This window comes from Sinocyclocheilus anshuiensis, unplaced genomic scaffold, assembly GCF_001515605.1.
Source record: "Sinocyclocheilus anshuiensis isolate Anshui unplaced genomic scaffold, SAMN03320099.WGS_v1.1 scaffold553, whole genome shotgun sequence".
Lineage (NCBI taxonomy): Eukaryota > Metazoa > Chordata > Actinopteri > Cypriniformes > Cyprinidae > Sinocyclocheilus > Sinocyclocheilus anshuiensis.
In genome coordinates, this window is record NW_015539821.1 from 1758309 (window position 1) to 1782402 (window position 24094).

Genomic DNA, 24094 nt, shown 5'->3' on the forward strand with positions numbered 1-24094 from the left:
AATAGGAAATGTTTTAGTGAGGAAATGTTTTGGTGAATAATTACAGATCAAATAAATACCGACTTTGTAGTGCCATAGCAGATTTATTGACTATAACTATTAAATATAACGTGTCTACGGTCATAACTTCATGGTAATAGAAAATGACAGGATGAGATGATGGATGGGGTGATAAATGTTTGGATGTGTGGCCAGCTTAGCAAATAGGATAGTGAATAGTTGAGTGAGATGTGCTGTTGTAGTCCTATTATAAAATTTTTTTTTAATAATAATTAGTATATAAATAAAATAAATAGTATTTTTGATTAAATCTAACTACACCTCATAACATTCAAATATTTTTATTTTCAATCAGTAATCTTGTATATGAAGTTGACTGCCTTAGTTATGGATTAAGCATTACATTTTTACTAAATTATTTGCTGCTTCTCACAATTGTATTGCTTGGTTTGCCTTCTTTAAATATAATGGAAGAGATATTATCTATTTCCATTTCCATGTTTTCAGTCATTGTTGTTATCTCCTGGTTATTTCAACCATTTTCACATAACATCGTACATATTTTATAACAACCTTTGAATAATTCTATTATTATTATTAAAAACAGTGTTCGTCCATTTTATCGTAGAACAATGATCCAAAAACAATTGAAGGACTGTTCACTCAACTGGCTAAAACAAGTCATTAAAATATATGGGGTATAATAATAGTCTTTATTTGATTGTATACACATATATACCATAGCATTCAATGTAATAAATCTCAACTCACAACATAAATAACTTGACAAAGAAAATGAGAAACAGAATACAAACAGTACAAAAAAAAAAAAGATCCATCAACATAAACTGAACCATCATATCACTGCTAAACACAACCCAAATGAACTTTGGTGCTACACTGCAACAATACTGAGGTTTCGAACTAACTCAATCATGAGTTCCCTGAGCTCTGCTCTTTAACTGTCTTTCATCTGTTCTTCAGACGAGCAACGCAATGCAAAGAATGACTGACATAACGTTATATTTGTAAATGAGATGAACACAATGAGAACAGTAAACAGTAAAAATAAACCATCAAATGTCTTCCAGATGTCCAGAAAAGCTCAGACAAGATACAAACTGTGAATATCATTCCATAAATGAGAGAACTTATGCAGTAAATACAGGCAGTCTGAGCGGGTGGCGTAATCAAGTAAGGCTCTTTTTCAGAGATAGGAAGCATGTGTCGAATGCTAAATGAGGATAACAACTGGTCTCTGGGGAGGAGAATACAGCGAGAGTGACATAATTAAATCAATCATCTGGTCTTAAATGGGATATTATATACAGGAGCACCCAAACTATATATAATATGAGATTATACTGATGTTTGCTTACCAATATCAAGGCATACATGTCTTTGGTCTTTTGTCAGTTGAATTCCTCATCAAGAGTGTCATCCAAACTTCCAGAAATTGAGGCAACTTCTGAAAAAAGGACGTTCAACAGGGCAAAACTGATATATATCATATAAAGGACACAATCCAAGAACATTTTACTCCTAAATTTAAAGGTGCTAGACGCTTTTAAGACATTTTAAGGTTGCCTGACCTATAACAGACTAAAAATAGGCCTTTGCATGAAAATAAAAATCAAACAAATCCTAGGGGAAAAATTGAATGAAACCCTGCTGCTAATAATAATTGTTGGCTAAAACTACATCTTTTAAAAAATCTTTTTCATAAATTGAAATAAAGCTAAAATAAAATATAAATTAGAAAAAATATAAAATTAGAAATGTTGCTTAATAGGCAACTTGACTATAAATAAATTTAAGATGAAGCATCATATAGAAACATAATATAAAAACATTTTAAAAAAATACAATAAAAGTAATAAATAATTTTAAAAAATATAAAAATGATAAAGCACAACAAAATGACAAACTCGAAAATATAAAAATTAAAGTTAATTTAAAATATTAATTCTATATTCATATTTATATAGTATATTAATACAATATTTAATATATAGCAACACTGCTAACACTACTACTAATACATTTTATTTGTATACCATAATCCATTAGGGCTGGGCGATTTCCCCGATTTTATCGATTAATTCGAATTTATTGTTTTGCCACGATTTTATTTGTTAGAAATCGAGGAATCGCGATTTTGAATAGAAATATTACCAAATGTTAGAATTAGACACTTTGACAATATGACGGTGATAACCGTAAAGAGAATAGAATGATCCAACATGCAAGAAGATGGGAGTTAACTTATTTTAACTTGAGCGCAGTGTTTTTAGAATGGCGTTTCATGCGTGAGACACTGGAAGAGACGCGAGCGTAACAGTCAAACACATCCATGTTTACACAGAACAAACAATGGAAAAGCAGCGCAATCAAATAAAAAAACCTGTGAAGAACTACTACTGTATGTCTGATATTTCATGTCTGCATCACGGTGACAGACCGGAAGCTGCTGTTCATTGTTTTTACAGAGCATTTAAAGTTAATAATAGGCACTGGTTAATAATGTAGACACTGGTGTTATACCTTAAGTCATTTTTTAAATTTGAATTACCTTGACTTTTGAGAATTTTTTTAAGCATTTTCCTCGTATTATTTCTGAACATATGTATAAGACAAGTTTGTATAATTAGTTGTAGTTCATGCATCTTTTCTGCAAAAATATTTAAAGGGGTCATATCATTCGATTTCAAGTTTTCCTTTCTCTTTGGAGTGTTACAAGCTCTTGGTGCATATTTACGAAGATATTTAACAAGTGATTTGTTTAACATTTACACCATGTTGACAACTTCATGTGTGCTGCACTTGGAATAGAATTTTCTTTAACTAGAGGGTTAATAAAGAAAAAGTAACTTGAATCATGTTGTAGTTACACTTTCAAGTTGACTAGTTAAAAAAAAAATAAAAATAAATAAAAAATCGAGAATCGATCAAACATTCTGGAAAAATCGAGATTGTAATTTTCTGCAAAATCGCCCAGCCTTATAATCCATAAAGAAAAAATGAAAATTTAAAAAAAGTCATAAGAAGCAGCTTGTCTAATTTAAATAGTTAAAAGTTTCCAGAATTTTGGGCCATAATTACATTAATAACTTAGATATTTAGAGTTACGTTTTTTTGAAAACCCTTCACCTTAAATGAGCACCAGTAATAAAATGGAAAGCATCTCTCCCACTGAAGCTTAAACCCACGTGAAGTGTAAAGTTGTAGCAAGATGTATTAAAGCCCTTCAGTGAAAACCAGTCACATCCCAGAGATCCAATGTGCTCCAGTGTGTCGTTAAGCTATATATAAAAGCTACACCTCTTGAATTGTCTTCACCACTGTTGACTGTTTCAGTTTTGAAATCCATGTTCTTTAGTTCCTGAAAATCTTGTCCTCTTCCTTCAGTTGCACTTCCTGCTTCATTATGTAGCATTTCATCCCACAAGCTTGACTTCTGGCATTTCACATCACTTTTTAGTGGGTTTGGTTCATCTAAATTTCCTTCTGTAAAGGACTTATGTTTACGCTCTTCAGAAGTGTTAATTAGGTCACTTCCACAGCTGCTACTGTCACTCAGAGTGATGACCTCTGGATTCGGGTGTGGATGAGCCCGATTAGCTGGTCTGAGTGGCATTTCAGCATCTTCAGCACTCCTGGATGAATCTGAACTCAGTTCAATCACGGAGCCAGAGGAAGCAGCGGTTTCATCACAAGATTCTGTCAAATAAGATGATGATGTAGTGGACGACTGAGGCATGGTGGTGCTGAGAGATGCTTCAGAGGAGTCCCTAGAGGAAGTGAGGTAATACCACACTCCTCTGATGCCATCACTGCTGTTGCTGCTCTCTTTATTTCCACTGGAACTGTCCACCGTACAAGATGAACCCGTCTCTTCTAATGCAGATGTCATCTTATTCTTCCTGCTGTAAGAGTTCATCCCAAGGAAAACGTCATTACTAAGAGTGAAGGAATCCAGCGCTGATGTCACGTGTAATGGTGATGCAGGGGTTAAGTTATTTGATTGGATTGGTGGGTCTAGCATGGAGGAAGACAATTCAAGTATTTGGCTGACCAGATCACTGGATTGGATTAAGGAAGAGGAAGACATGAGTCCAAAACACAGGCTCTGGTCCACGTCTGCTCGCTCCATCTCCAAAGAGCATGTGAGAGATGAAAATCATTCCAGCTGCTTGCTTATCCATGGATATGCTGTACCTTCAAATACGCCATCCCGAGGACTGGTTAAACTCTGCTGAACTGAAATACATTACTTTTCAAATGTTGGGGGTTGGTAAGATTTTTTCTTTTTTGTTTTTGAAAGAAACAAATACATACAGTAAAACAGAAATATTGTGAAATATTATTACAATTTAAAATAACTGTCTTCTATTTTATTATATTGTGAAATGTAATTTATTTTTTATAGCAATGCTGAATTTTCAGCAGCCATTACTCCACTCCATTGATAAGTGTCAATCATTCTAATATGCTGATTTGGTGCTCACAAAACATTTCTTATTATCAACAATGTTGAAAACTTGCTTAATAGTCTTGTGAAAACTGTGATGATTTTTCAAGATTCTTTGGTGAATAGAAAAAGTTCAAAGAACTGCATTTATTTGAAATATAAATATTTTGTAACATAAATGTCTTTTTTTCTTTTATTGTCACTTTTAATGTGTCCTTGCTAAATAAAAATATAATTTAAAAAATGTACTATCCCCAAGGTTTTTAACAGCGTATGTGGCAGAATGTAAGCATGTGATGCATGCAGAATTTTGAAGAAAATGTTTAAATAATTATAAATTGCATGAACAAGGAAGTTAAAGCGTCTCAATTCATTTCTTCATTTCTGAGGAACCACCCTGAGAAAACGTACCTGACAAACTGATACAGGACATACTGAGTTCTGATGTTGCTCCGGTCATGTCGTCCTGTACAAAAATTAAACAATGATTCTCCTAGTGCTGCTTCCACCTGTAATACACTGTATAACACAATTCATATGCATCTTACCAGCATCTTCTGCAGTTGTCTGGACTCATCCCAGTCTCCCCTCAGCCCAATCCCTTCATCCTCACAGCTCACAGCATGACCGAGACGAATCAACTCTTTACCGAGATCCAGAGCCTGAGACAGAGATGACAGACCATAGAGGATTAAAAACAAAACAAACTTTTACAATTTCAGAAGGAAATGTGAGTGATGCCTGTCCAAGCAACTCTCGCCACCACAATGTCAGTGTCGCTCAGTATTTTTTAGGGTGATTTGGATGGGTGCTAGACCCTAGATGTTCAGAGCGGTTGTTATATCATTGCAATTCTCAGAGCAATTCTGCTAGATTTCTGCTAAAGAGCACATGAATGTGTAGATTAGCTTTACGATTAAGCAGGGTTCAGAACAGTTTTGTTATTATTAATGAGATCTATTTCAAATAACAAAAATATTTTATTGGTTTAAAAAAATGTAGTTTTAATATTAATAAAATAAAAATATTAAATACCTGAAATAAACTTAAGCTGAAGTACTGAAAAGATTTAAACTAAAGTAAACTTTTCAAAACTAATAAAAATGGCAAATAATACAATTACTAAAAATTAAACAAATTAAATGAAAAACTGAAAATATAAAAATATAAGCTAATTCAAAATATAAATCAAAACTAATAATAGTATATAAATAATACCAAAACACTGTTTCAGAAGAGGTAACCTATGAGTTGCACATTACAATGCTTTAAACAGTAGAGCATGGAACTAGCAACGCCAAGGTCATGGGTTTGATACCCAGGAAATTTACTGATAAAATGTATACCTTTAAGTCACTTTGGATAAAAGTGTCAACTAAGTGCAAAAAGTTAAATGTGATATAATATAAAATATTCCCGATTGAAGTGCCTGTCAACATGGTCAGAATTTATACCACAACTGCAAAATTCAAAAGTGAGTTGTGAACTCTAACCTTTCCCTGGCTGTTGTCATGGAGTTTCACATTGGGCCAGGATGAGATCTCAGAATGAGAATAGCTGTACAATTTGGCCAGTAAAGGTTTCCATTCAGCACAGTATATTATGCGTTCAAAATCATCCAGGGCTGCCTCAGTCCAAACCTCTCCTAAAACAAACATAACATTTTTACTTTATTCTTTTGAAATTATACAAAAATTATATTTCACTGATAAACACCTGAACATCACTCTTTACCTGCTGGACGAACCCCAGCTAGGCTGCACTCAATGGCTTGGAAGGGCAGGCTCAGGAAGTCACTTCTAAACGCCACAAAATAATATACCATCAGAATGAGTATCGTATACACACCACACCTAAAATGCATCTGCGTTTATTCATAGAAGGTAAAACACAATAATCAAGAGCCCAATAAGCATATAAATAGCTGATTCTGCGTTCTCCATCTCTTATTTACCTCATGCTTCGTAAATGTTCCCGTGGAAGCTCCCCGTTGTCCCCAAAGTCCACGTAATACAAATCCACCAGGCCAGAGCCCAGAATTCCCAACACTCGAGCACGATTCCACGTGCCATGGTCCCTGTATGAAGCAGCCACTATGTCTCCAACAATAATGGTCTCCACTCTGTGCTCCTGGGGTAGGAGTAGAAATAATTATTTACTACTAATATAGAAGAAATAGTTTACTCATTTATTAGGGTCGTGGATCCTAAATCAAGTGGGGTCAAGCAATCTTACTTGTGAGGTATCACTGTTGTAGAAACGGCTCATTTCAGCCGTCAGTTTATCCAGCTGTAGAGATCGGACCCCTAGGATCTGGATCCAAAAGTGCTGAGGATTCTCAGAGGCAGACACATACACCTCCAGATGCTCATCGGGCTGGAAGCTCAGGTCTGGACTAGGAACTGGTTAGAAAAGACTAATTATTAGTTATTTGGTCTTCTACGAGAGACTGAAAATGATTCCTGGGTGGGGCTGAACAGTTCGAGGGAAGAAAAAGTAAAACTGCAATTTTTCTGATATAAATTGTGCAGTTTAAAATTATTATTTTTTTAAAAGCTCCAGGGGCCGCTTGCACCAGCTGGACGTACAACCGGTTGTAAGACTAGGCTGGACGTAAAATGTGCTTTAAGTCATGCGTAGAATTTATACCTGTTGCACCATCTCGGCGTAGTGCTACATCTGAGACTAAATCTTACACCTAGTCAGAGGTAGGTGTAAAGTGAAAAGTCATGATTTGCTCGGACATTATTAGTTTTTAGGATTCATGTCTGTTAGTTAATTATTACTGCAGACGTGAACTGTAATGTTTATGGTCTTTTCGCGCAGGATAAGCGATATCAATCACGGATCTCGGTGTAGACTATACCACACTGCCAACAGTAATTGACCTAATCAAAACTATATTTCTGTACAGCATGTAATTATGCAGTAAAATATTACATATGATCTGGGATTATTAAAAGAAACTGTACCATTCGACATCTTGCTTGGAAGGACGTTATAAATTCTTGTAAATATTTCACGTCTTTAATTAAATTCATTATTTGTAGCGTGCCTGCCATCCAATAATCGCAGTAAGTTTTGTGCTTTGTTACTTTTAATTACAAATAAAGTATCAGCATTCTGCCAGTTTTATCACAAAATACAAACTATAAATGTGGTTTTTTCAGCCACAGTAAGACGTCAGTAAAACTATGTCACGTAAAGTCACATTTACCTCAGGAAAGACATTCATTGTACATAAACTACATAGTCAGCTAGAAAAAAATAACTTTAGATAGAAGCATTGTATTACATTCATTATATTTTACCCAACCTGCTGCCTTCATTTTTAATTTTCGTTTGAAGAAATCTGTCGTGGGAATGTGCAGGGAGACTTCAGATATAAAAAAAACGCGACTTGTTAGAAAATGTTTACTCAATAAAATCATGGCGCGGTGACTTAACTTGTTATGATGTCTTGAGCAATTCAGTTTTATATTAGTAGTTGTAGCCAGGGTGCGAACTACGGGGGAGCTAGGCTCCCTTAATAAGACATGGGCTCCCCTGAAAACGTGATTTGTGAAATTTTGGGGGGGGGGGTCTCATGCGGTGCAAATTCCATGTTTAGTACATGTTAACTCAAAGATTCGTAGAAAAAATATAAACGCTGGACTCTGTGGTCGATTCTGTGTTAAGGTAAGGCATGTTATTCGCAATTATGTGTTGTGGCTGGGTTGTTATAGGTCTGCGTGACTCTCGATGTCTTAGGCCTAATTGAACGGAGGAATTATGGTATTCTTCTGTAGCCTGACGTCGAGTAACTTTAACCGTTGTTCATGTGAACTCAAAGACAGCCTGATGCTTTGTTTATAGACTATTTGTGGGTGGCTGTTTGTTGTTTCACCTATCAATTCGTGTCGATAAAGTATAATAGGGTAAATCCTGTATAGTGATTTATCCTATATAGTGCTTGCATAAAGCAAGTAGTGCATACACTTGTAGCTGTTATGTATCTTTGTCACTGTATCAAAGTCATTGTAAGCCCTCTTTTGAGGCACGCGCAAGTGCACGAACCCCCCGTTATAAAAAAAAAACAAGTGGGCTCCCCCAAAGTCCACGGTATAGTTCGAACACTGGTTGTAGCCATTGCAGTGTGAATGTCGTCTCAGTCATCACTGCGGGAGAACGTGTCAGCATGTCTACGCCGGGCGTAGTTGCGACTGATCGTAGTTTCAGTTGGTGCAACAGATGTAAATATTTATCGTAAAGCTGGACGTTGCAAAGCCCAGTGTAGGATTTACACCCAAATTTTTTACGTCTAGCTGGTGCAACCGGCCCCTGGTCTGTAGGGCTGCACAATTTGGCCCCCCCAAAATCATAATGTGATTATATATCAATATGACAATTTTTGCCATTTTATTATTACATCTTTTATTATTAAATAAAAATATTAAACAATAAATATTTTTATTATATAGTAATATTTGGGTAACACCTTACAATAAGGTTAATTAGTTAACATTAGGAATGAACACTTCTACAGAATTTATTCATCTTAGTTAACGTTAATTTCAACATTTACTAATGCATTATTAAAATCAAAAGCTGTTCTTGTTAACATCAGTTAATGCACTGTGAATTAACATGAACGATGAACGACTAATTTCATTAACTAACATTAACAAAGATTAATACTGTAAATATTTACATGTATTGCTCATTGTTTATTCATGTTAGTTAATATATTAACTAACATTAATTGAACCATATTGTAAAGTGTTACCAATATTTGTAATATTAATATATCAATATACTAACAATTTATATAATAATGTAGCAATATATTAATAATATTGTACTGTTAAAAAAAAAAAAATAAATAAATAAATAAAAGGAGCATTCAATAAAAAAAAAATTATTTCACAGAACAACTGTAAAATTATAAACCTTAATTTTCAAACTAAGTCAACAAGCTTTTATTTTGTCGGAAAAAAAAATTCACAGGGACCCCTCAAAATCTTCTCTTTAAAAGCTTTTCATTTTAAATTTGGATTAATCATTTAGCCTTATTCCTTGATAAATTGCAAAAAACATGTTTTTTAAGGAAAGGTTAACCAAAAATAAACAAATTAAAATGAAAACAAAAATATAAAAACTAACATAAAATAATAATAAAAACGACAATATTATCTCAATGATACTAAAATAACACTGGTTTAGAATCATATGAATGTGAGTAAATGATGAAAAAAAAATTTTTTTTATTTTTGACAATTCCATTAATTCACTGGCCTTGTGAAGGTGGGTTTGACGAATCATACTTTCAAATTTGGAGATCTCCAAAGGTGATACTGGAGACAGAATCTCCTCCTCCTCTGATTTAAGGGAGTTTTCAGCTGTGTCACTGTTGTCTGTAAAGCCGTTGACCGTAAGAGGCCCCTCTTGTTTAAGCTCAGTCACTGGGGAAGGTAAATCTTTTCCATTAAGCTTTAATAATTCATTCTCAGGTCCTTGAGCCTTGTTAAACTGATCCGTTTCCGGCGATTTCCTCTTCTGACGCAGGGCAGAAGCCTGACTTATTCGATTTCGCACAGTTTCATTCTCTATGACTTTCTCCATGATCATCTCCTGTGAGGAAAAAAAAAAAAAATCAATCTAACACTGGGTCTCACTCACTACATGTGTGCATAAAACCTGTCCGTGAATGCAGACACTTTTTCTAAACCGCACGTATGCTAAAATCTCACCTTTGCACTTTGAACTTCCTTGCGTGTGCCAGTAATCGTGATCTTGCCCTTCTCATCTAAGCTGTGTCCACGATCTTTAGAGCAGTTCACTCTGGCCCCCGAGACTCTGTTTATGAACTTCAAGGTCTCACCACCACGACCTGAAGCAAACAACATTTTAAACATTTTACACAAGAGATTATATGTTGACAGAATGATGCGAAGCACAGATGCTCTAAAAATATGACAATAGGCACTAAACTGTCCGCCAACCTATAATTCGTCCAAATGCCGTCTGAGGCACGTCTATAACATCAGTGATGACCTCACAGTCGGTGGCCAGTTTCTCCAGAGCACACTGTGCCACGAGAATCTGCTCCGGTGAGCCCTGGATCAGAAAATTCACCATGCTCTGCTCTTCAGTGATCGGCAGCACATTTATCTGGGCACCAGACTTCTGATTCACCTACACAAATGTGAGAGTTAAGAGAACCGCATTATAAAAATCATATACTTTCTTCACCAACAATTTTGTTTTTGTTTTTCTATGATTATTTCCCCTAAATATCATAATTGTTGAATAAGGATTTTTTTTAAATCAGATTTTATAGAAAACACATTTAAAAGGAAAATATCTTAATATATCTATGACAATACTTTTCCAATACTTTGTTGATTTACAGCCCTGGAAATCACATAAAATTAGTAAATTAAATTTAAAATATTTGCATTTAAAATATTACAATTTAACATAAAATAAAGTAAAAATTAAAATATTTCATTCATATTAGTAGACACTTTTATTCAAAGCAACTTACAAATGAAGAACATAAGTGATTCATCACAGAGCCAAACAATGCTCATAGTATACACATATATACACCACTGTTCAAAAGTTTGGGGTCAATAATTTTTTTTCCCTAAAGAAATCATCCATTATCTTCAGCAAGAATGCATTAAATTGATCAAAAGTGACAGTAAAGACATTCATAATGTAACAAAAAATATTTATTTTAAATAAATTTAAAAATAAAAAAATAAAAATAACCATACCAAATCAGTATATTATAATGATTAGAAGAATGGCTGCTGAGAATTCAGCTTTACCATCACAATAATAAATTACATTTTTAAATATATTAAAAAAGAAACAGCTATATTAAACTAACAATTTCACAATATTACTATTGATGAAATAAACGCAGCTTTGGTAAGCCTAAGAGATTCTTGCAAAAATATTTAAAAAATCTTACAGGCCCCAAACTTTTGAACGGTATATTGCATATACTGTATAGTTCTAGTGCCATACAAAAAAAAAAGACAGAACGAACACTCACTGTGTCTAGAAAGGTGCTCTGATATCTTGCAATAGATCGGTACACATCAAGAGGAACGGATATTCTGGTCTCCTCTTTGCTTTGGCATTGCACTACAGAAATCAAATGATGGAATGAAGAATATCAACACTACACTATCATTTTTATACTTCCAAAACAATATCATTTTGACAATCAGTGAGTGAAAACTTATGTCAGCACATGGCAATTGTTCAGAGCATGGAAAAAAGCTTGCTAGAGTTCACAACTTACCACTGCTGCTTCGAATGTGACGGTAAACAAGGTATCCCACAGTGGCCCCCACAGAAAGGCCAGCAGCCAAAGCTACTTTCTTCCCAGAGCTCAGGCTCTTCCACGGTCCATCTTTCACCACGGCCATCACTTGGATCGGACCAACCGGTAAACTCCACCTAGAGACGGAGAACAAGCTGTAAGGTCCATGAACAGAGTGACACCTGAACTTTAGTCCGCACCATGTACCACCTTACATGGGCCTTCTCAGTAGCGCCATGCAACACGAATGAATGGTTATTGACAACGGCAAAGATGAGTCTTCTGGTTGTCTTTCAATCCCAGAACAAAATCTGCAGAACTCTAATTAAAAGTTTCTATTTGAGCACTCATTTATGAGATTAGTTAGCCTAATTTTTGCTACCCAATTGGCTCAATAAGGAGAACAAAGATCACATTTAACAAACATTGAGACTCTATGATTGGATTTAGCTGTGGAAACCTTTTCTGGAACATATTAGACCTTTCAAACACAACACTTAAACACAGTCTTTGTTTTATTAAATTAGATTTTAAAGTTCAAGCACACAGCAAAGCAGCGGACTGGACAAAACTGAAATAATATATTTTGTCTTCTTGCAGTAATGGCAAAAATTCTAATCTCCCTGACCGAATGAAACCTCTAACCAAATAATTTGCATGAGGTATTTCTACAACAACTGGCTCAGCTGAAGGATAAAGCAGAGCTTCAGCGCAGTATTGATGCGTAAAGCGGTGGACGTCCATCTTGCAAGACACACATAGGAGCAACACCATGCAGAACGATTCTCACTGTGAAAACAGGGCAGTGTGGCTGTAGTTCAGAAACACACGGGGTTTAGGGACGTCCACGTCCATCTTGGACCTCAAAACTCCTGTTCTGCCTCTCTTTAACAGGAGGAACAGGCAAAAGAGTGAAATATAACTAAACATCAGCTGAAGCACCATCCCGACTTCTTTTAGCTTGGCACAGGAGCTCCTCATTTGGGGTACCTAATAAATGACTCTAATAAGTACCTGCATCATGTAAGATCACTTGATTTTATTTTTAAAATATAAAAAAAGACAAAAACAGCAAATACACATTGATGGTATTTCTGAATGCTATTTGAAGCCAAATGAATGTTTAGTTCTAATATTGCCGTTTAAGAAGCCCATGAAATAAGCCACATTTCCAGAATCCAGTGATTAATGATTTGAATTTTAAAATTTAGAGATTAATAAATTACATGCAACCAGTGTTATTGTTAACTAAAACTAAAGTTAAAAATCGATTTCAATATCTGAAATAAAGCAGAAATAAAATAAACCTATAAATATTAGAAGAACAATAAAAAAAAATTAAAAGTTACCTTGGCAACTAACTTGAAGTACAAAAGTGACTAAAACCTGGAAAAAAAAAAAAAAAAAAAAAAAACGATGGAAACATTTAATAAACTAAAATTCAACTGAAAATATTAAATAAAAGGTCATTTAAAATATTAATAAATACCTTATTATATAAACAATACTAAACTAACACTGTATGCGAACTAATGTGATGTATTTCCTTGGCATTATTTTGCATTTAAAAAGACGCATATCTCAAGATACAGCAGATGTGGCAGAACAACCAATAGTGTTGATAATACCCATATTAAAGAATAACATTTTAAAAGCTTATTGAGCCAAAAAATTACTTTATGCTCCATCTATGGGCCTAATGGTTAGAGAGTCGGACTCGTAACCCAAAGGTTGTGGGTTCGAGTCTCGTACCGGCAGGGATTGTAGGTGGGGGGAGTGAATGTACAGCGCTCGCTCCCACCTTCAATACCACGACTGAGGTGCCCTTGAGCAAGGCACCTAACCCCCAACTGCTCCCCGGGCCCACTGCTCCGGGTGTGTGTTCACGGTGTGTGTGTGTGTTCACTGCTGTGTGTGTCACGTCACTTTCACTATCTTTTATTGTCATCCACAAATATAACTTTTTGTCAAGTGGTTCACAAAATAATTTTAAACCAATTTAATATCTACTAAATCATATAATCATAATCATCACTATTATCTATGTAAACTCAGATTTGGGTGGAGTCAGTATGGTCACTAGCCATAGATGTAGGCCAGACTTTAATTACATGTAGGTCTGCTTCAATTAACTGCGTTCTCTCTGCAAACCTCACTAAGGTTTTGCAAAAATAAACAAGGCGACGTTCACGTGCTTCAGTAGCATCTACCTTTGCTGGGTTTTCTTTTGCTCAATAAATCTGTAGCTTGTGTCACTGCATTGTTATCAGATATATACACATTAAAACTGGACCTGTTGCGCATTAAGACCATGCACGTGAATACGCGCGTGCAATTGTTGATGCAGCGTCTATTAGCGCGTGATGAATGTCGTGTCACACAGGGTGCGGTGCATTTCTAGCCTTTTTAAACAATCTTTCCCGCGTTGTATAGCCCTACATGTTTTAAAAACCCCTATCTCTGACACAGGTTTGTTTGGCTGAGTCATGCCTTTGCAACATATACAGCAGGTCGTTTGGGTTTTCAAATGGCATCTTTCTCGGACGCCTAATGAACAAACATCAGAACCAAATAAAACACAAAAACAGACGTTCCCGACATATTTACCTCCAAACGGGTATAAAATGTGAAGAAACCCACGTAGCGAGTCCTTCAAATGATCTTATGACACCCTTCAGCGTGCTGCAGCAGCGGATCCACCAGCGCTGCTGTGCTTCATTCTGTAGTACGCAGTACGCACAGTTAACCTTTCGACAATGATTGGCCCACATCCCGCTTGTCAACCACTAGATCCAATCACAGCCTCTGATGTTGTGGCACCTCTTTAGGTGCGGACAACGCCCCCTATCGGACGACTACAGCAACACACAGTGGGCGTAATAATTTCCTACAACCTCGATGAGGCACAATAAAGTCGTAGTTTAAGTACAATCATGGAATGTGATTTTTATGTTTATAAAATGGAATAAGTAAATAATAAATAAAATAAACTTTAAAATGGCAAAAGTCTTTAAAAAGCCGAATATTAAGAGTGTTTCTGCAACTCCTGAAACTTTTTCAGTCAGTATTTCATCACAAACTACTTTTCCAGTTGTTACAGTAACATAATGTGAAATATGAAATATCTGAAATATAATAAAGCATATTAGTTTTGCCCATATCTCTGGAAGAAGCATTTTTCTGGATTAATATTGACTCGACGGTTTAGTGTTAAAATGCCTTGATGGATTTGTTTATTACAAACATGCAGCTTTTCACGTCACAAGATGTTCACTGGAGTCATGTGGATTACTTATGAATTATTGTGATGTTTTTATCAGCTGTTCGAACTCTCATTCTGATGGCACCCATTCACACCAGAGGATCCATTGGTAAGCAAGTAATGCTGAATTTCTCCAAATCTGATCCAATGAAGCAACAAATTCATCTATATCTTTGATGGCCCAAGTGTGAGTATATTTTCAGCAAATTATCATTTTTTTGTACCATGTAAAATTGCAGATGCTGGCAGAATGGATGACAAGATCTGGACAATTGACGTCATAAGAGACTTTTTTAACGAAAGAGCACGCCTTTGTTTTGAAATGAACATATTAACAACATTGGTTCACAAATAATCTCTGGGGAAGTGGAGAAATCAATGTTAAAGACATCTTAAAAATACAAACTGTACAACATTTATAAATCTTATGAACGTTCATAAATAGCAAATATATTGGGTCAATCAGTATAGGTTGTAGCCCAGGCATGTATTTTGCAGAGAGGTTCTGTACAGCCCTCTAAAATGGCCTGATTCATACTCCTGGTTTAAAGATTACAGATTTTCTGATTGATGGAAAAACATCAGCAAGTTTTTAATCCATGACTGAGTCAACGTATTCAATATTCAGCAGATGAGTAAATCAAGAAAATCTTGCATTCTGGTCTTTATCATGCATACATCAGGAAAAAAGGGAAAGGAGAACATTTTAAAAATAATTACTGTAAAAAAAAAAAAAAAAAAACAGTTCACAAACTCATATCCCAAAACAGAAGATCAGTGCTTATTAAAACACATTTTCACCTATACTAATATATTTTACAATTTCCTTAATTGTACATTTTGTTTTACCACTAACCCAGCACCAATTAAAAATGAACTACTTAACTTTTTTTCTCCAATATGTCTGTATTAGGGTGGCTTAGTTACACAGCAGTGGTGCTGAACAGAAACATCGGACCACAGCTACAGTTATGTAATGGGGCAGTATAACCTCTGAACACTTCGTAAGACCCGCCTTCCTGTTGCATGTGCAGAAAAATTAGAAGAATGCATGTTACATGCATTGCAAAAATGCACCACGTACACCTATAACATTCAGTGCCTAAGACAATCTCTAGATGCATTATGGAAAAGGCTGTTAGGTTGCAATCATTTGCTGATGTACAGGCATATGTAATCATTTCAAAATAAATATCAACATTAGATTAGGTTACAGTATGTATTTGTGATTTAAACTTGAGAATAACAGTGAGACAGGAACATAAAGGCAGGAAATCAATAAATTAAGACATCTTGCAGTTCATTACATAGAAAATGGGGTAGACTGTGGCTCATTGGAAAGACAGGTTCTTTAGAAAATACTTGAGTATAGGTTCTAGAGGTCCCATGATGCCTGTACACATTAATCATTTTTAAAATCTACCACTTTATACAGTTCTAGCAGCAACTTAAAGGGACAGTTTACCTAAAAATGAAAAGTCAATTCAAGAATAAAAGAAAATGATTTTTTCACCCTCATTTCATTCCAAACTTGAATGACTTTCACTGTATGAATACAAACGATTAACACATTATACAAAGTATCTCCTTTTATGTTCTGCAGAGGAAATAAAGTCTAACAGGTTTGAAACAACATGAGGGTGTGTAAATGGTAGCTATTTTAATTTTTGGGTGGACTATCCCTTTAAATTCTCCTTTTGATGAGTCTAGGCTAAATCAGAGGTTTCAGTCTACATGTTAGTGGATTACACTAGTATTTGGAAAAAAAAAATGCTGGTAATTTGGAGATTAGCTGGTCACTGTCAGAAAATACACTTGCATGTATTTTTAAATAAGCACATCTGGTGACACAGTAATTGAGCCCCTTATACTCCATAGCTGCAGCCCAACTGGATAAATTAAAATAAGAATAAAACCTATTAAAATCATGACTTTGCCTAGAATTATATTAGCAATCAGCTAGAGGTAGAACAGAACAAAAGTTCAATATCCCTCTTTACCAGTAAACACTGAGTTCTCTGGATGGGGGCGGAAAAAATCATTACAAAAAATACAAATTTAAATAAGCCCACCCCATCCCAGAGTTAGATATATTCATTGCAGAACATCGGAAATAATTATCTTGAAAAAATGTGCGGTGAGAAAAAAGGCCAGTGATTTTGTTGTCTTGCATGCAAATGTACGCAAAAAAATAATAATTCAGTGCATTCTGGCTGACAATCACACATGAAAAAACATTTTAAACGTCTCTGTAGACAGAATGAGAACAATTCAAGTTGGACCATTCTTCCTTCAGCTGGAAAGCTATTGCTTTGCCTGGTTAAAAAATATTTGTGTTTTGATTGAACTTAAGAACTTTGCAGTAAAAATAGTTTAAAAGAAGACTAAAAAAAGGTTCCAGATATTCATGCATTCCATCTGATATCGATCTGTAAGAGGAAAAGAAATTTAAAGCCTGACTGATTCTAAGTAAGCTAGTAACTGAGTTTGCACAGTCTCACACTGACTGCATTTGATTTTGGAAGCTAAGCTTCTTAGCTAAGTTGCTCTAGCTGATATATTCATGCAAGAAAATTCACTTGTACATCATGATCACAAAAGAAAACAATGTAATCTTTCCCCTCTGAATATGAGGTAAGTAGAGGCGATGACATTCACATTATAACCTGTTAAAACAGGCTTCAACGAGCTCTTATGACGTACTAAATGAACTGCATGAAACCTCTCAGCAGTGTGATAAAGAACCATATGACTAATATACGAACACAGAGAACCTACAGCTAAAGCTCATCGTATGAGCGGTCAATTGTCTCATGTTTGAAACAAAGGAAATCAATAAAATCCCCATTTCACAACATCTAATAAAAAAGATAAAAAGCAGAAAAATCATGCTAATTTAGCCCTCCGTTGTACATTTTGGTATATATTCTCTATACCGTGCATTACAGTTTCAGGTTTTGAGGGGGTAAAGGAATGGCCTCATTAAAAAATAATGTCCCTGTCCAAACCAAAGCAGCATGCAGGTGAACATCCCTCAAACAACACAGATGAAATCTTTACTTTGAGTAAAGCCTAAATCAAAGATAGTTAAAAACGCAGCCCTTCAGAGTTCTGCCCATTCGAGGTGTTGCAGGAAGAGTTCTGTTGGGGGAAATCCAAAGCATTCTTCATCTTCTCCACCACTGAAATGAACCTGATGCTGATGTGTGCGATCATGCTGTCCTGTACAGATGCAGGTCAGAAGGGAGAGTTCATCCCCAGCTTAGTCTCAAACTGAAGCTTCTGCCTCTTCTGGTAACGCACTCGCACCCTGAAATCAGAGCCATATTTTCATAAGCTGTGGGTTAAATGATAAATGGCATATGTAGGCTAGATTTGGACTAATTAAGTATTGAAAGGAATCACATAGGAAATGAAATAGTAGATTCTTTCAATGTAGTGAAATTTCAAAATAACTGTTTTCTATTTTAATATGTTTTAAAATGTAATTTATTCCTGTGATGGCAAATCTGAATTTTCAGCAACCGTTACTCATGATTGTTACACGATCATTCTAATATGCTGATTTTTCTTATTATCAATGTTGAAAACAGTTTTAGCTTCCTAATATTTTTGTGAAAATCGTCATATATTTTTTTATGAAAGTTAAAAAAACATTTTAAATGGCTTTACGGTCACTTTTGATTAATGTAATGTAATGTGTCCTTACTGAATAAAAATATTATTATAATTTTTAATCTCACTGGACTAAAATTTTGAACAACCGTATATACATTGTGGCCTATTCCTCACATAAAGCTATCATACAGCTTCAGAAGACTTGGAATATTTTGAATGAGTTGTATGGCCTACTTTCATGGCGAATTTATATTTTTTTATATATGCATTGATTGTATCAAAGAAAGAACGTCTTGCAGGGTTGGTAATGACATGAAGGTGAGTAAATGATGACAGAATTTATATTTGTACATTACAGCGATTTATCCTCTTACCTGATTTCATGCAGTTTTACTGCTTCATTGATTAGCACCACAAGTACGATGGACAGAGAGACCAACAGCCAGACCAAGAGGGGAATGTGACGTAGTGTGAAGACCACCTCTGTACTCCTGTCCTGCCACAACTGATAATCTATCACAGCCTGCACTACCTGTCCCAACAATCTGCAAGAAAAAACATTGGCAAAGTGTATTTAACTGATTCCAGGGAAGTGACAATAGTTCTCAAAAACATTTTACTAGTAAAAAATTACTTTTAGCATGTGACTTTGCTAATAAAATAAGCATTCTCTACATGAAACACTCACACCACAGGCACCGTGAGACACCACCATGTGTTACTGAACGGGTTCTTCCTCCACAGGGGTTGTGAACGGTGCACATAGCTCAGAGAAATGACCACTGAAAGAGAGGAAGAGAGATATGTTTTTTTTCACTCAGATCCATCTAGATAAATATTCAAATGAGACAATGTATTTTATTAAAGTCACCTGTGTGCAAAGCCAGAAAACCTGCCATGATCTTCTGAATCAAAAGCAGCCCATTGGACAATTCACTAAACCACTGCGGGCCATCCTGTGAGCTGTATACATTAATCATTGATTAGCACTCATAACTAATTCATGGCATCTAAACACAGAGAAAATGACATTCAAGTGTTTGTGTACCTAGATGCGAGTATGTGAGCGCAGGTATTGGTGCTGTTATCAGTTTTTGTGAGGTTAGCTGCTCTAGAACACACTTCCTGTAGAGAAAACCCGAAGCCGACTAAGTAGGCTAACATCGTCAGACCGAACTTCAACAGGAACCAGCCTAGGAAGTAGTGCTGGGTCTGAGAGATAGAGTCAAAAATAACATGAACGCAAACGCACATGTGAGTTACATCAAGTGTGTTTAAATAGTTTGCAGTTTAAATCGAGTGCATTGTGTGGTCTCATGACTGACCTTGCGTGGAATGGAGTCCAGATTCTTTCCAGTAGCGACTGTCATCATTGAACTGTCTGGCGATTTTCCCAGAAAGGACACGCTGTGAATGCCAACATTTTTTTTTTTACATATAAAGATCGCTCGCTGATATGACACAGTGACCTAGTTTCACTAAAATGCAACATGTGGGCATCTTTTTTGTCATTTTTTCCTTATTACCTTAGCAGTGGGTAACAGAAGCAGGAAAGCCACAGTATGTCTGTGATGTTCATGGGAGGAGGTAGCTGAATAAGGCAGGCCAGGAACTATAAAACCAAGACATCAAGAGTATGAATATGAATTTTGAATGAATTCTGTAAATTTTACGCAAGTCTGTTTTTTTTCCTCACCTGAATGATGACCAGTGTCAGTTGACACTGCAGTAGGAAGAGGAAGCACTTGCGAATGCCATTTGTGGTGTGTCGCGCCTGAAGATACATCAACAGACAACATTCAGATTCAACATTTTTTTTTTTTAAAGATTGTTTTATTAAATATAGTAAAAATGGACAATTATGATGAGAGAATGGGATTGGGACTGGTTGCAAGCAAGACTCGAACCCGCATGACTTATATTCATGTACTTAATCATTTTTCTTTTCAGTTAACTGACTTTTTTTTACTGTATCTGTCTACATATAATAAGCCGCAAATTTTTTATTTAATTTTTAAAGAAATTAATACTTTTATTCAGCAAGAATGCATTAAATTGCTCAAAAATGAAAGTGCAGACATGTATACTGTTACAAAAGAGTTCCATTTCAAATAAATACTGTTCTTTGGCTTTCTATTCATCAAAAAAAATATTGGGAAAAAAAAATGATCATGGTTTACACAGAAATATTAAGCAGACACTTTAGACATTGAAGACTGGAGTAATAACTACTGAATATCACAGGAACAAATACATTTTTGTTCAAATAAATGCAAACTTGATAATTAGAGACTTCTTTCAAAAACTGTACAGACCCCCAACTTTTAAACTGTAGTAAATTCACTGCATGAGCTTGTATCTTCTTGCTCCCATGTGATTAACAGCCTCATCAACCCTACAGCATGCCAAAGAACGTGTATGTATGTATATATACCTGCTCTATGAGTTTGACCATGCTGACACTCTCGCCCTGATGGAAGGACATGGAGCAGGCGAGGCTGTTGAGACTAGCACTGAGCCCCAGTGGAGACAGCTCATCACAGTCTCCATTCAGCCCGCAGCCCGCAGCATACCCAAATGTCTCCCATGAGCACCGGGATGGGTATAGAGGATCCAGGGAGATACTAAAACACACAGAGAGAGGGTTTCCAAATCCCCACAATCACTTTAAATTCAAATGAGCCATAGAGTACTCTAAAAGAAACTTAACTTCTTTGATGTACACTATATTTTATTATCTCACATATTTAGAATTATGCAATGAACAAAAGCTCAAAGCCAGCTTTTTAGTTTCTTGAAAATTGCCATCCTTTAGATTGCAGCTTTGCATAAGATTATAGGGCATATTTGATTCTGGTGTACAGCAGAGTAGAGTGGCGTGTGTTACCCACCTGATGTCACTCTGCAGAAAAAGGCATCTGTTACGGAAGTTTGCGGAGCTCCCCAAACAGCATGTCACCTCTCTGTTCTCCTGCATGATCTTCATCATTTCACACATTGCTGTGAAACAAACATTTAGAGGGTTCAACTCAAGTACACTAGCATATAAAACACATGGACTAAAATCTACAAAACTTTAAGGGGTCTTTAAAGTCACCATGAGATCAAAATTGACAAACTGACAAAAATCAAGTCCCACCCTACATTTTTTTCATTCGGATATACTGTACGTCATAACAGAAGAAAAGATGATCACAACTTTTGCTTAATGCTAACATTAAAGCTGGTGTTGAGGCTGACTCACTTTCAGGGGTGCAGTCTGTGAACAGGGGCACCAGTAGAGGCACATTGTCTATGTTCTTCAAATGAGGACGAACCTGATGAATGCCACGAGGCAGTTTGGCCTATAGAACAACAGACAGGAAAGAGCATCAATCAGTATTTCAGCAACTGCAAAACATATTTCAAACTACCAAACTCACACTGCAAAGGTGGCACGGAGGCACTTCTAAAGTGGCATTTAAGTGCCATTGGAGTAGACTGCTTACTCTGTTGCAGTCTTCTAAGAAACTGGGCACATCACTGTCAGCAGGCTGGAAGCTGGCGAGATCTGATTGGTCCTCAGGCAGTAGTGGGCCCTCTGCGTCATCACGAGAATCTAAGAACACAGAGAGGTTGTATCATTTAAATAAATTCCAAATGAGGGGAAAAATGTAGTGTATGTCAATTGTGTGTACCGGCAGGCAGAATAACACACTTACCATGCAGAAGGTCATCATGTAGAGATCCTGCTTGGCTAGGGCTGGACGGAGCACCATCGTAGTGACCATCTCCGTTTGGGGTCAGAGAGATGTGACAGTTCCAGCCCGTCTCCAAACCCATCTTCTCTGCAAACACCTACAAGCAAAGCCAGCATTAAGAGGTGACAAAATATGACAGCAAATGCATCGTGTTTTTACTGAGTGTGTTTTCTCATCAGTGTAATACTTTGCTGCGCAGCTCGTCCTCCATGGAGAAGTACACAAAGCGGATACAGGCTCCCACCAGGTTTTCAATGAGCCGTACAGTGTCCAGTCGGGCCTGGAACTGGGACGACACCATTCCCATGAAGATCTGGCCACTCAGAGCCTGCACACAGTCCTCCTTCTCCAAACCTTCTCCAATACCCTCTGAAACATATACAGTACACAAACATATTAAAGTTGGTAAGTTTGATTCATTTCAGTGAATCAGTTTAAACCATCCACTACAAATCAAAAAATGGATCAATCTAGTAATCTATCCATCCATCCATCTCTCTATCTAGATACATATCTATTCATCCTCGTATCTACAAATCGAAAAATCCATCCATCCATGTATCCATCTGTCTATCTGTCTATGCATCTATCCCCTGAGCTATGTATCTATCCAGCTACATATCTATCTGTCTATCCATCTATGTATCCATCCATCCAGGTATCTATCTGTCTATCCACCAACGTAGCTATCCATCCAATCCATCCAAGTGTCCATCTAACCATCTGTCTATCCATCTATGTTTCTATTCATCCATCCATTCAGCTATCTATTCAGCTACGTATCTGTCTATCCCTTGATGTATCTATACATCCATCTAGCTATTTATCCAGCTATCTGTCTATCCATCTATAAATTTATGTAGCTATCCATCTACGTATCTATCCAGCTACATAAACATCTATCTCTTTATGTATCTATGGGATCAGCTGATCGTCAGACAAACATATCAATATATATATTTTTAGCTCTACTGTCCAGACTGGGAGCTGAACATACAATGTCTCTTACCATCAGAACTCCAGCTGTTCCTGCGGCTGCCATGTTTGATGGGGGTGGTACTGGGAAGCTCCACCCCAGAAAAGAGCGTGGGGCCTGGAGCCAGCTCCACACACTTTCCATTGAGCTGTCCAGACAATGCCACCTGCATAGGCTTATAGGCGAATGCAGAACAATATCCTGACAGACAGGCACGTTGGTAGAAATCTAAAACCTTTTTCCTATGGGGCATAATACCAGTACTTTAGTACACAAACAAACTCCACTCTGCATATTAAGAAAACTAAATGACTAGTGTCAGTTTTTTAATTAGTGTCTCTGACCTATCCGAGCCAGACAGCGGATAGATGTCCGCCCCATCCCAGAAATCTGTGCAGGCTTCTAGGATGAGGTCGGCCGAGCCGTGGGAGAGCATCTGTACATTATCTGAACGGAGTTCAAAGGGCAAAGGTCAATGACTAAACAAAACCACCAAGGACAAACAGGAAGTGAGATAGAAAAAAATGGGCCGTACTGGTAGTGCTGTCCCTGACGAACAGACTGATGAGGTGACTGATGGGAGGCTGGCGTTTGGGGAAGTGATGGAGACGGCGGGGGACAGATTCTTTGGCCTTCTCTCCGGAAGGAAGCTGGTACAGAGACAGATGATTCTCATGCTTAAACAGTTCCCTCGCTCCCGGAGTAAAAC

The 24094-nt window shown here is 36.4% G+C and overlaps 1 protein-coding gene, 1 long non-coding RNA gene and 1 pseudogene across 4 annotated transcripts in view; 1 reads left to right on the forward strand and 2 right to left on the reverse strand.

The window, feature by feature from the left end:
* Positions 1–700: 700 nt before the first annotated feature.
* Positions 701–12079, reverse strand: LOC107684066 (tudor and KH domain-containing protein-like; annotated as a pseudogene).
* On the forward strand, positions 3914–23996 carry LOC107684068 (uncharacterized). The gene is made up of 3 exons (XR_001633810.1): positions 3914–3991; positions 22735–22746; positions 23986–23996. It is a non-coding gene; the product is annotated as an uncharacterized LOC107684068 (long non-coding RNA).
* Positions 15363–24094, reverse strand: part of LOC107684065 (transmembrane protein 94-like) — a 35858-nt gene continuing 27126 nt past the window's right edge. For all 3 annotated transcript variants that reach the window (XM_016480215.1, XM_016480216.1, XM_016480214.1), the window contains 17 exons: positions 23921–24094; positions 23730–23832; positions 23419–23627; positions 22597–22778; positions 22371–22506; positions 22158–22267; positions 21914–22013; positions 21561–21669; positions 21104–21293; positions 20366–20443; positions 20196–20281; positions 19995–20076; positions 19718–19881; positions 19541–19632; positions 19358–19451; positions 19044–19214; positions 15363–18361 (listed from right to left, as the gene is read on the reverse strand). In XM_016480215.1, coding sequence (XP_016335701.1) covers positions 18289–18361; positions 19044–19214; positions 19358–19451; positions 19541–19632; positions 19718–19881; positions 19995–20076; positions 20196–20281; positions 20366–20443; positions 21104–21293; positions 21561–21669; positions 21914–22013; positions 22158–22267; positions 22371–22506; positions 22597–22778; positions 23419–23627; positions 23730–23832; positions 23921–24094 — 2153 coding nt within the window. In that variant the 3' untranslated portion in view covers positions 15363–18288. The remainder of the gene's footprint in view (positions 18362–19043; positions 19215–19357; positions 19452–19540; positions 19633–19717; positions 19882–19994; positions 20077–20195; positions 20282–20365; positions 20444–21103; positions 21294–21560; positions 21670–21913; positions 22014–22157; positions 22268–22370; positions 22507–22596; positions 22779–23418; positions 23628–23729; positions 23833–23920) is intronic.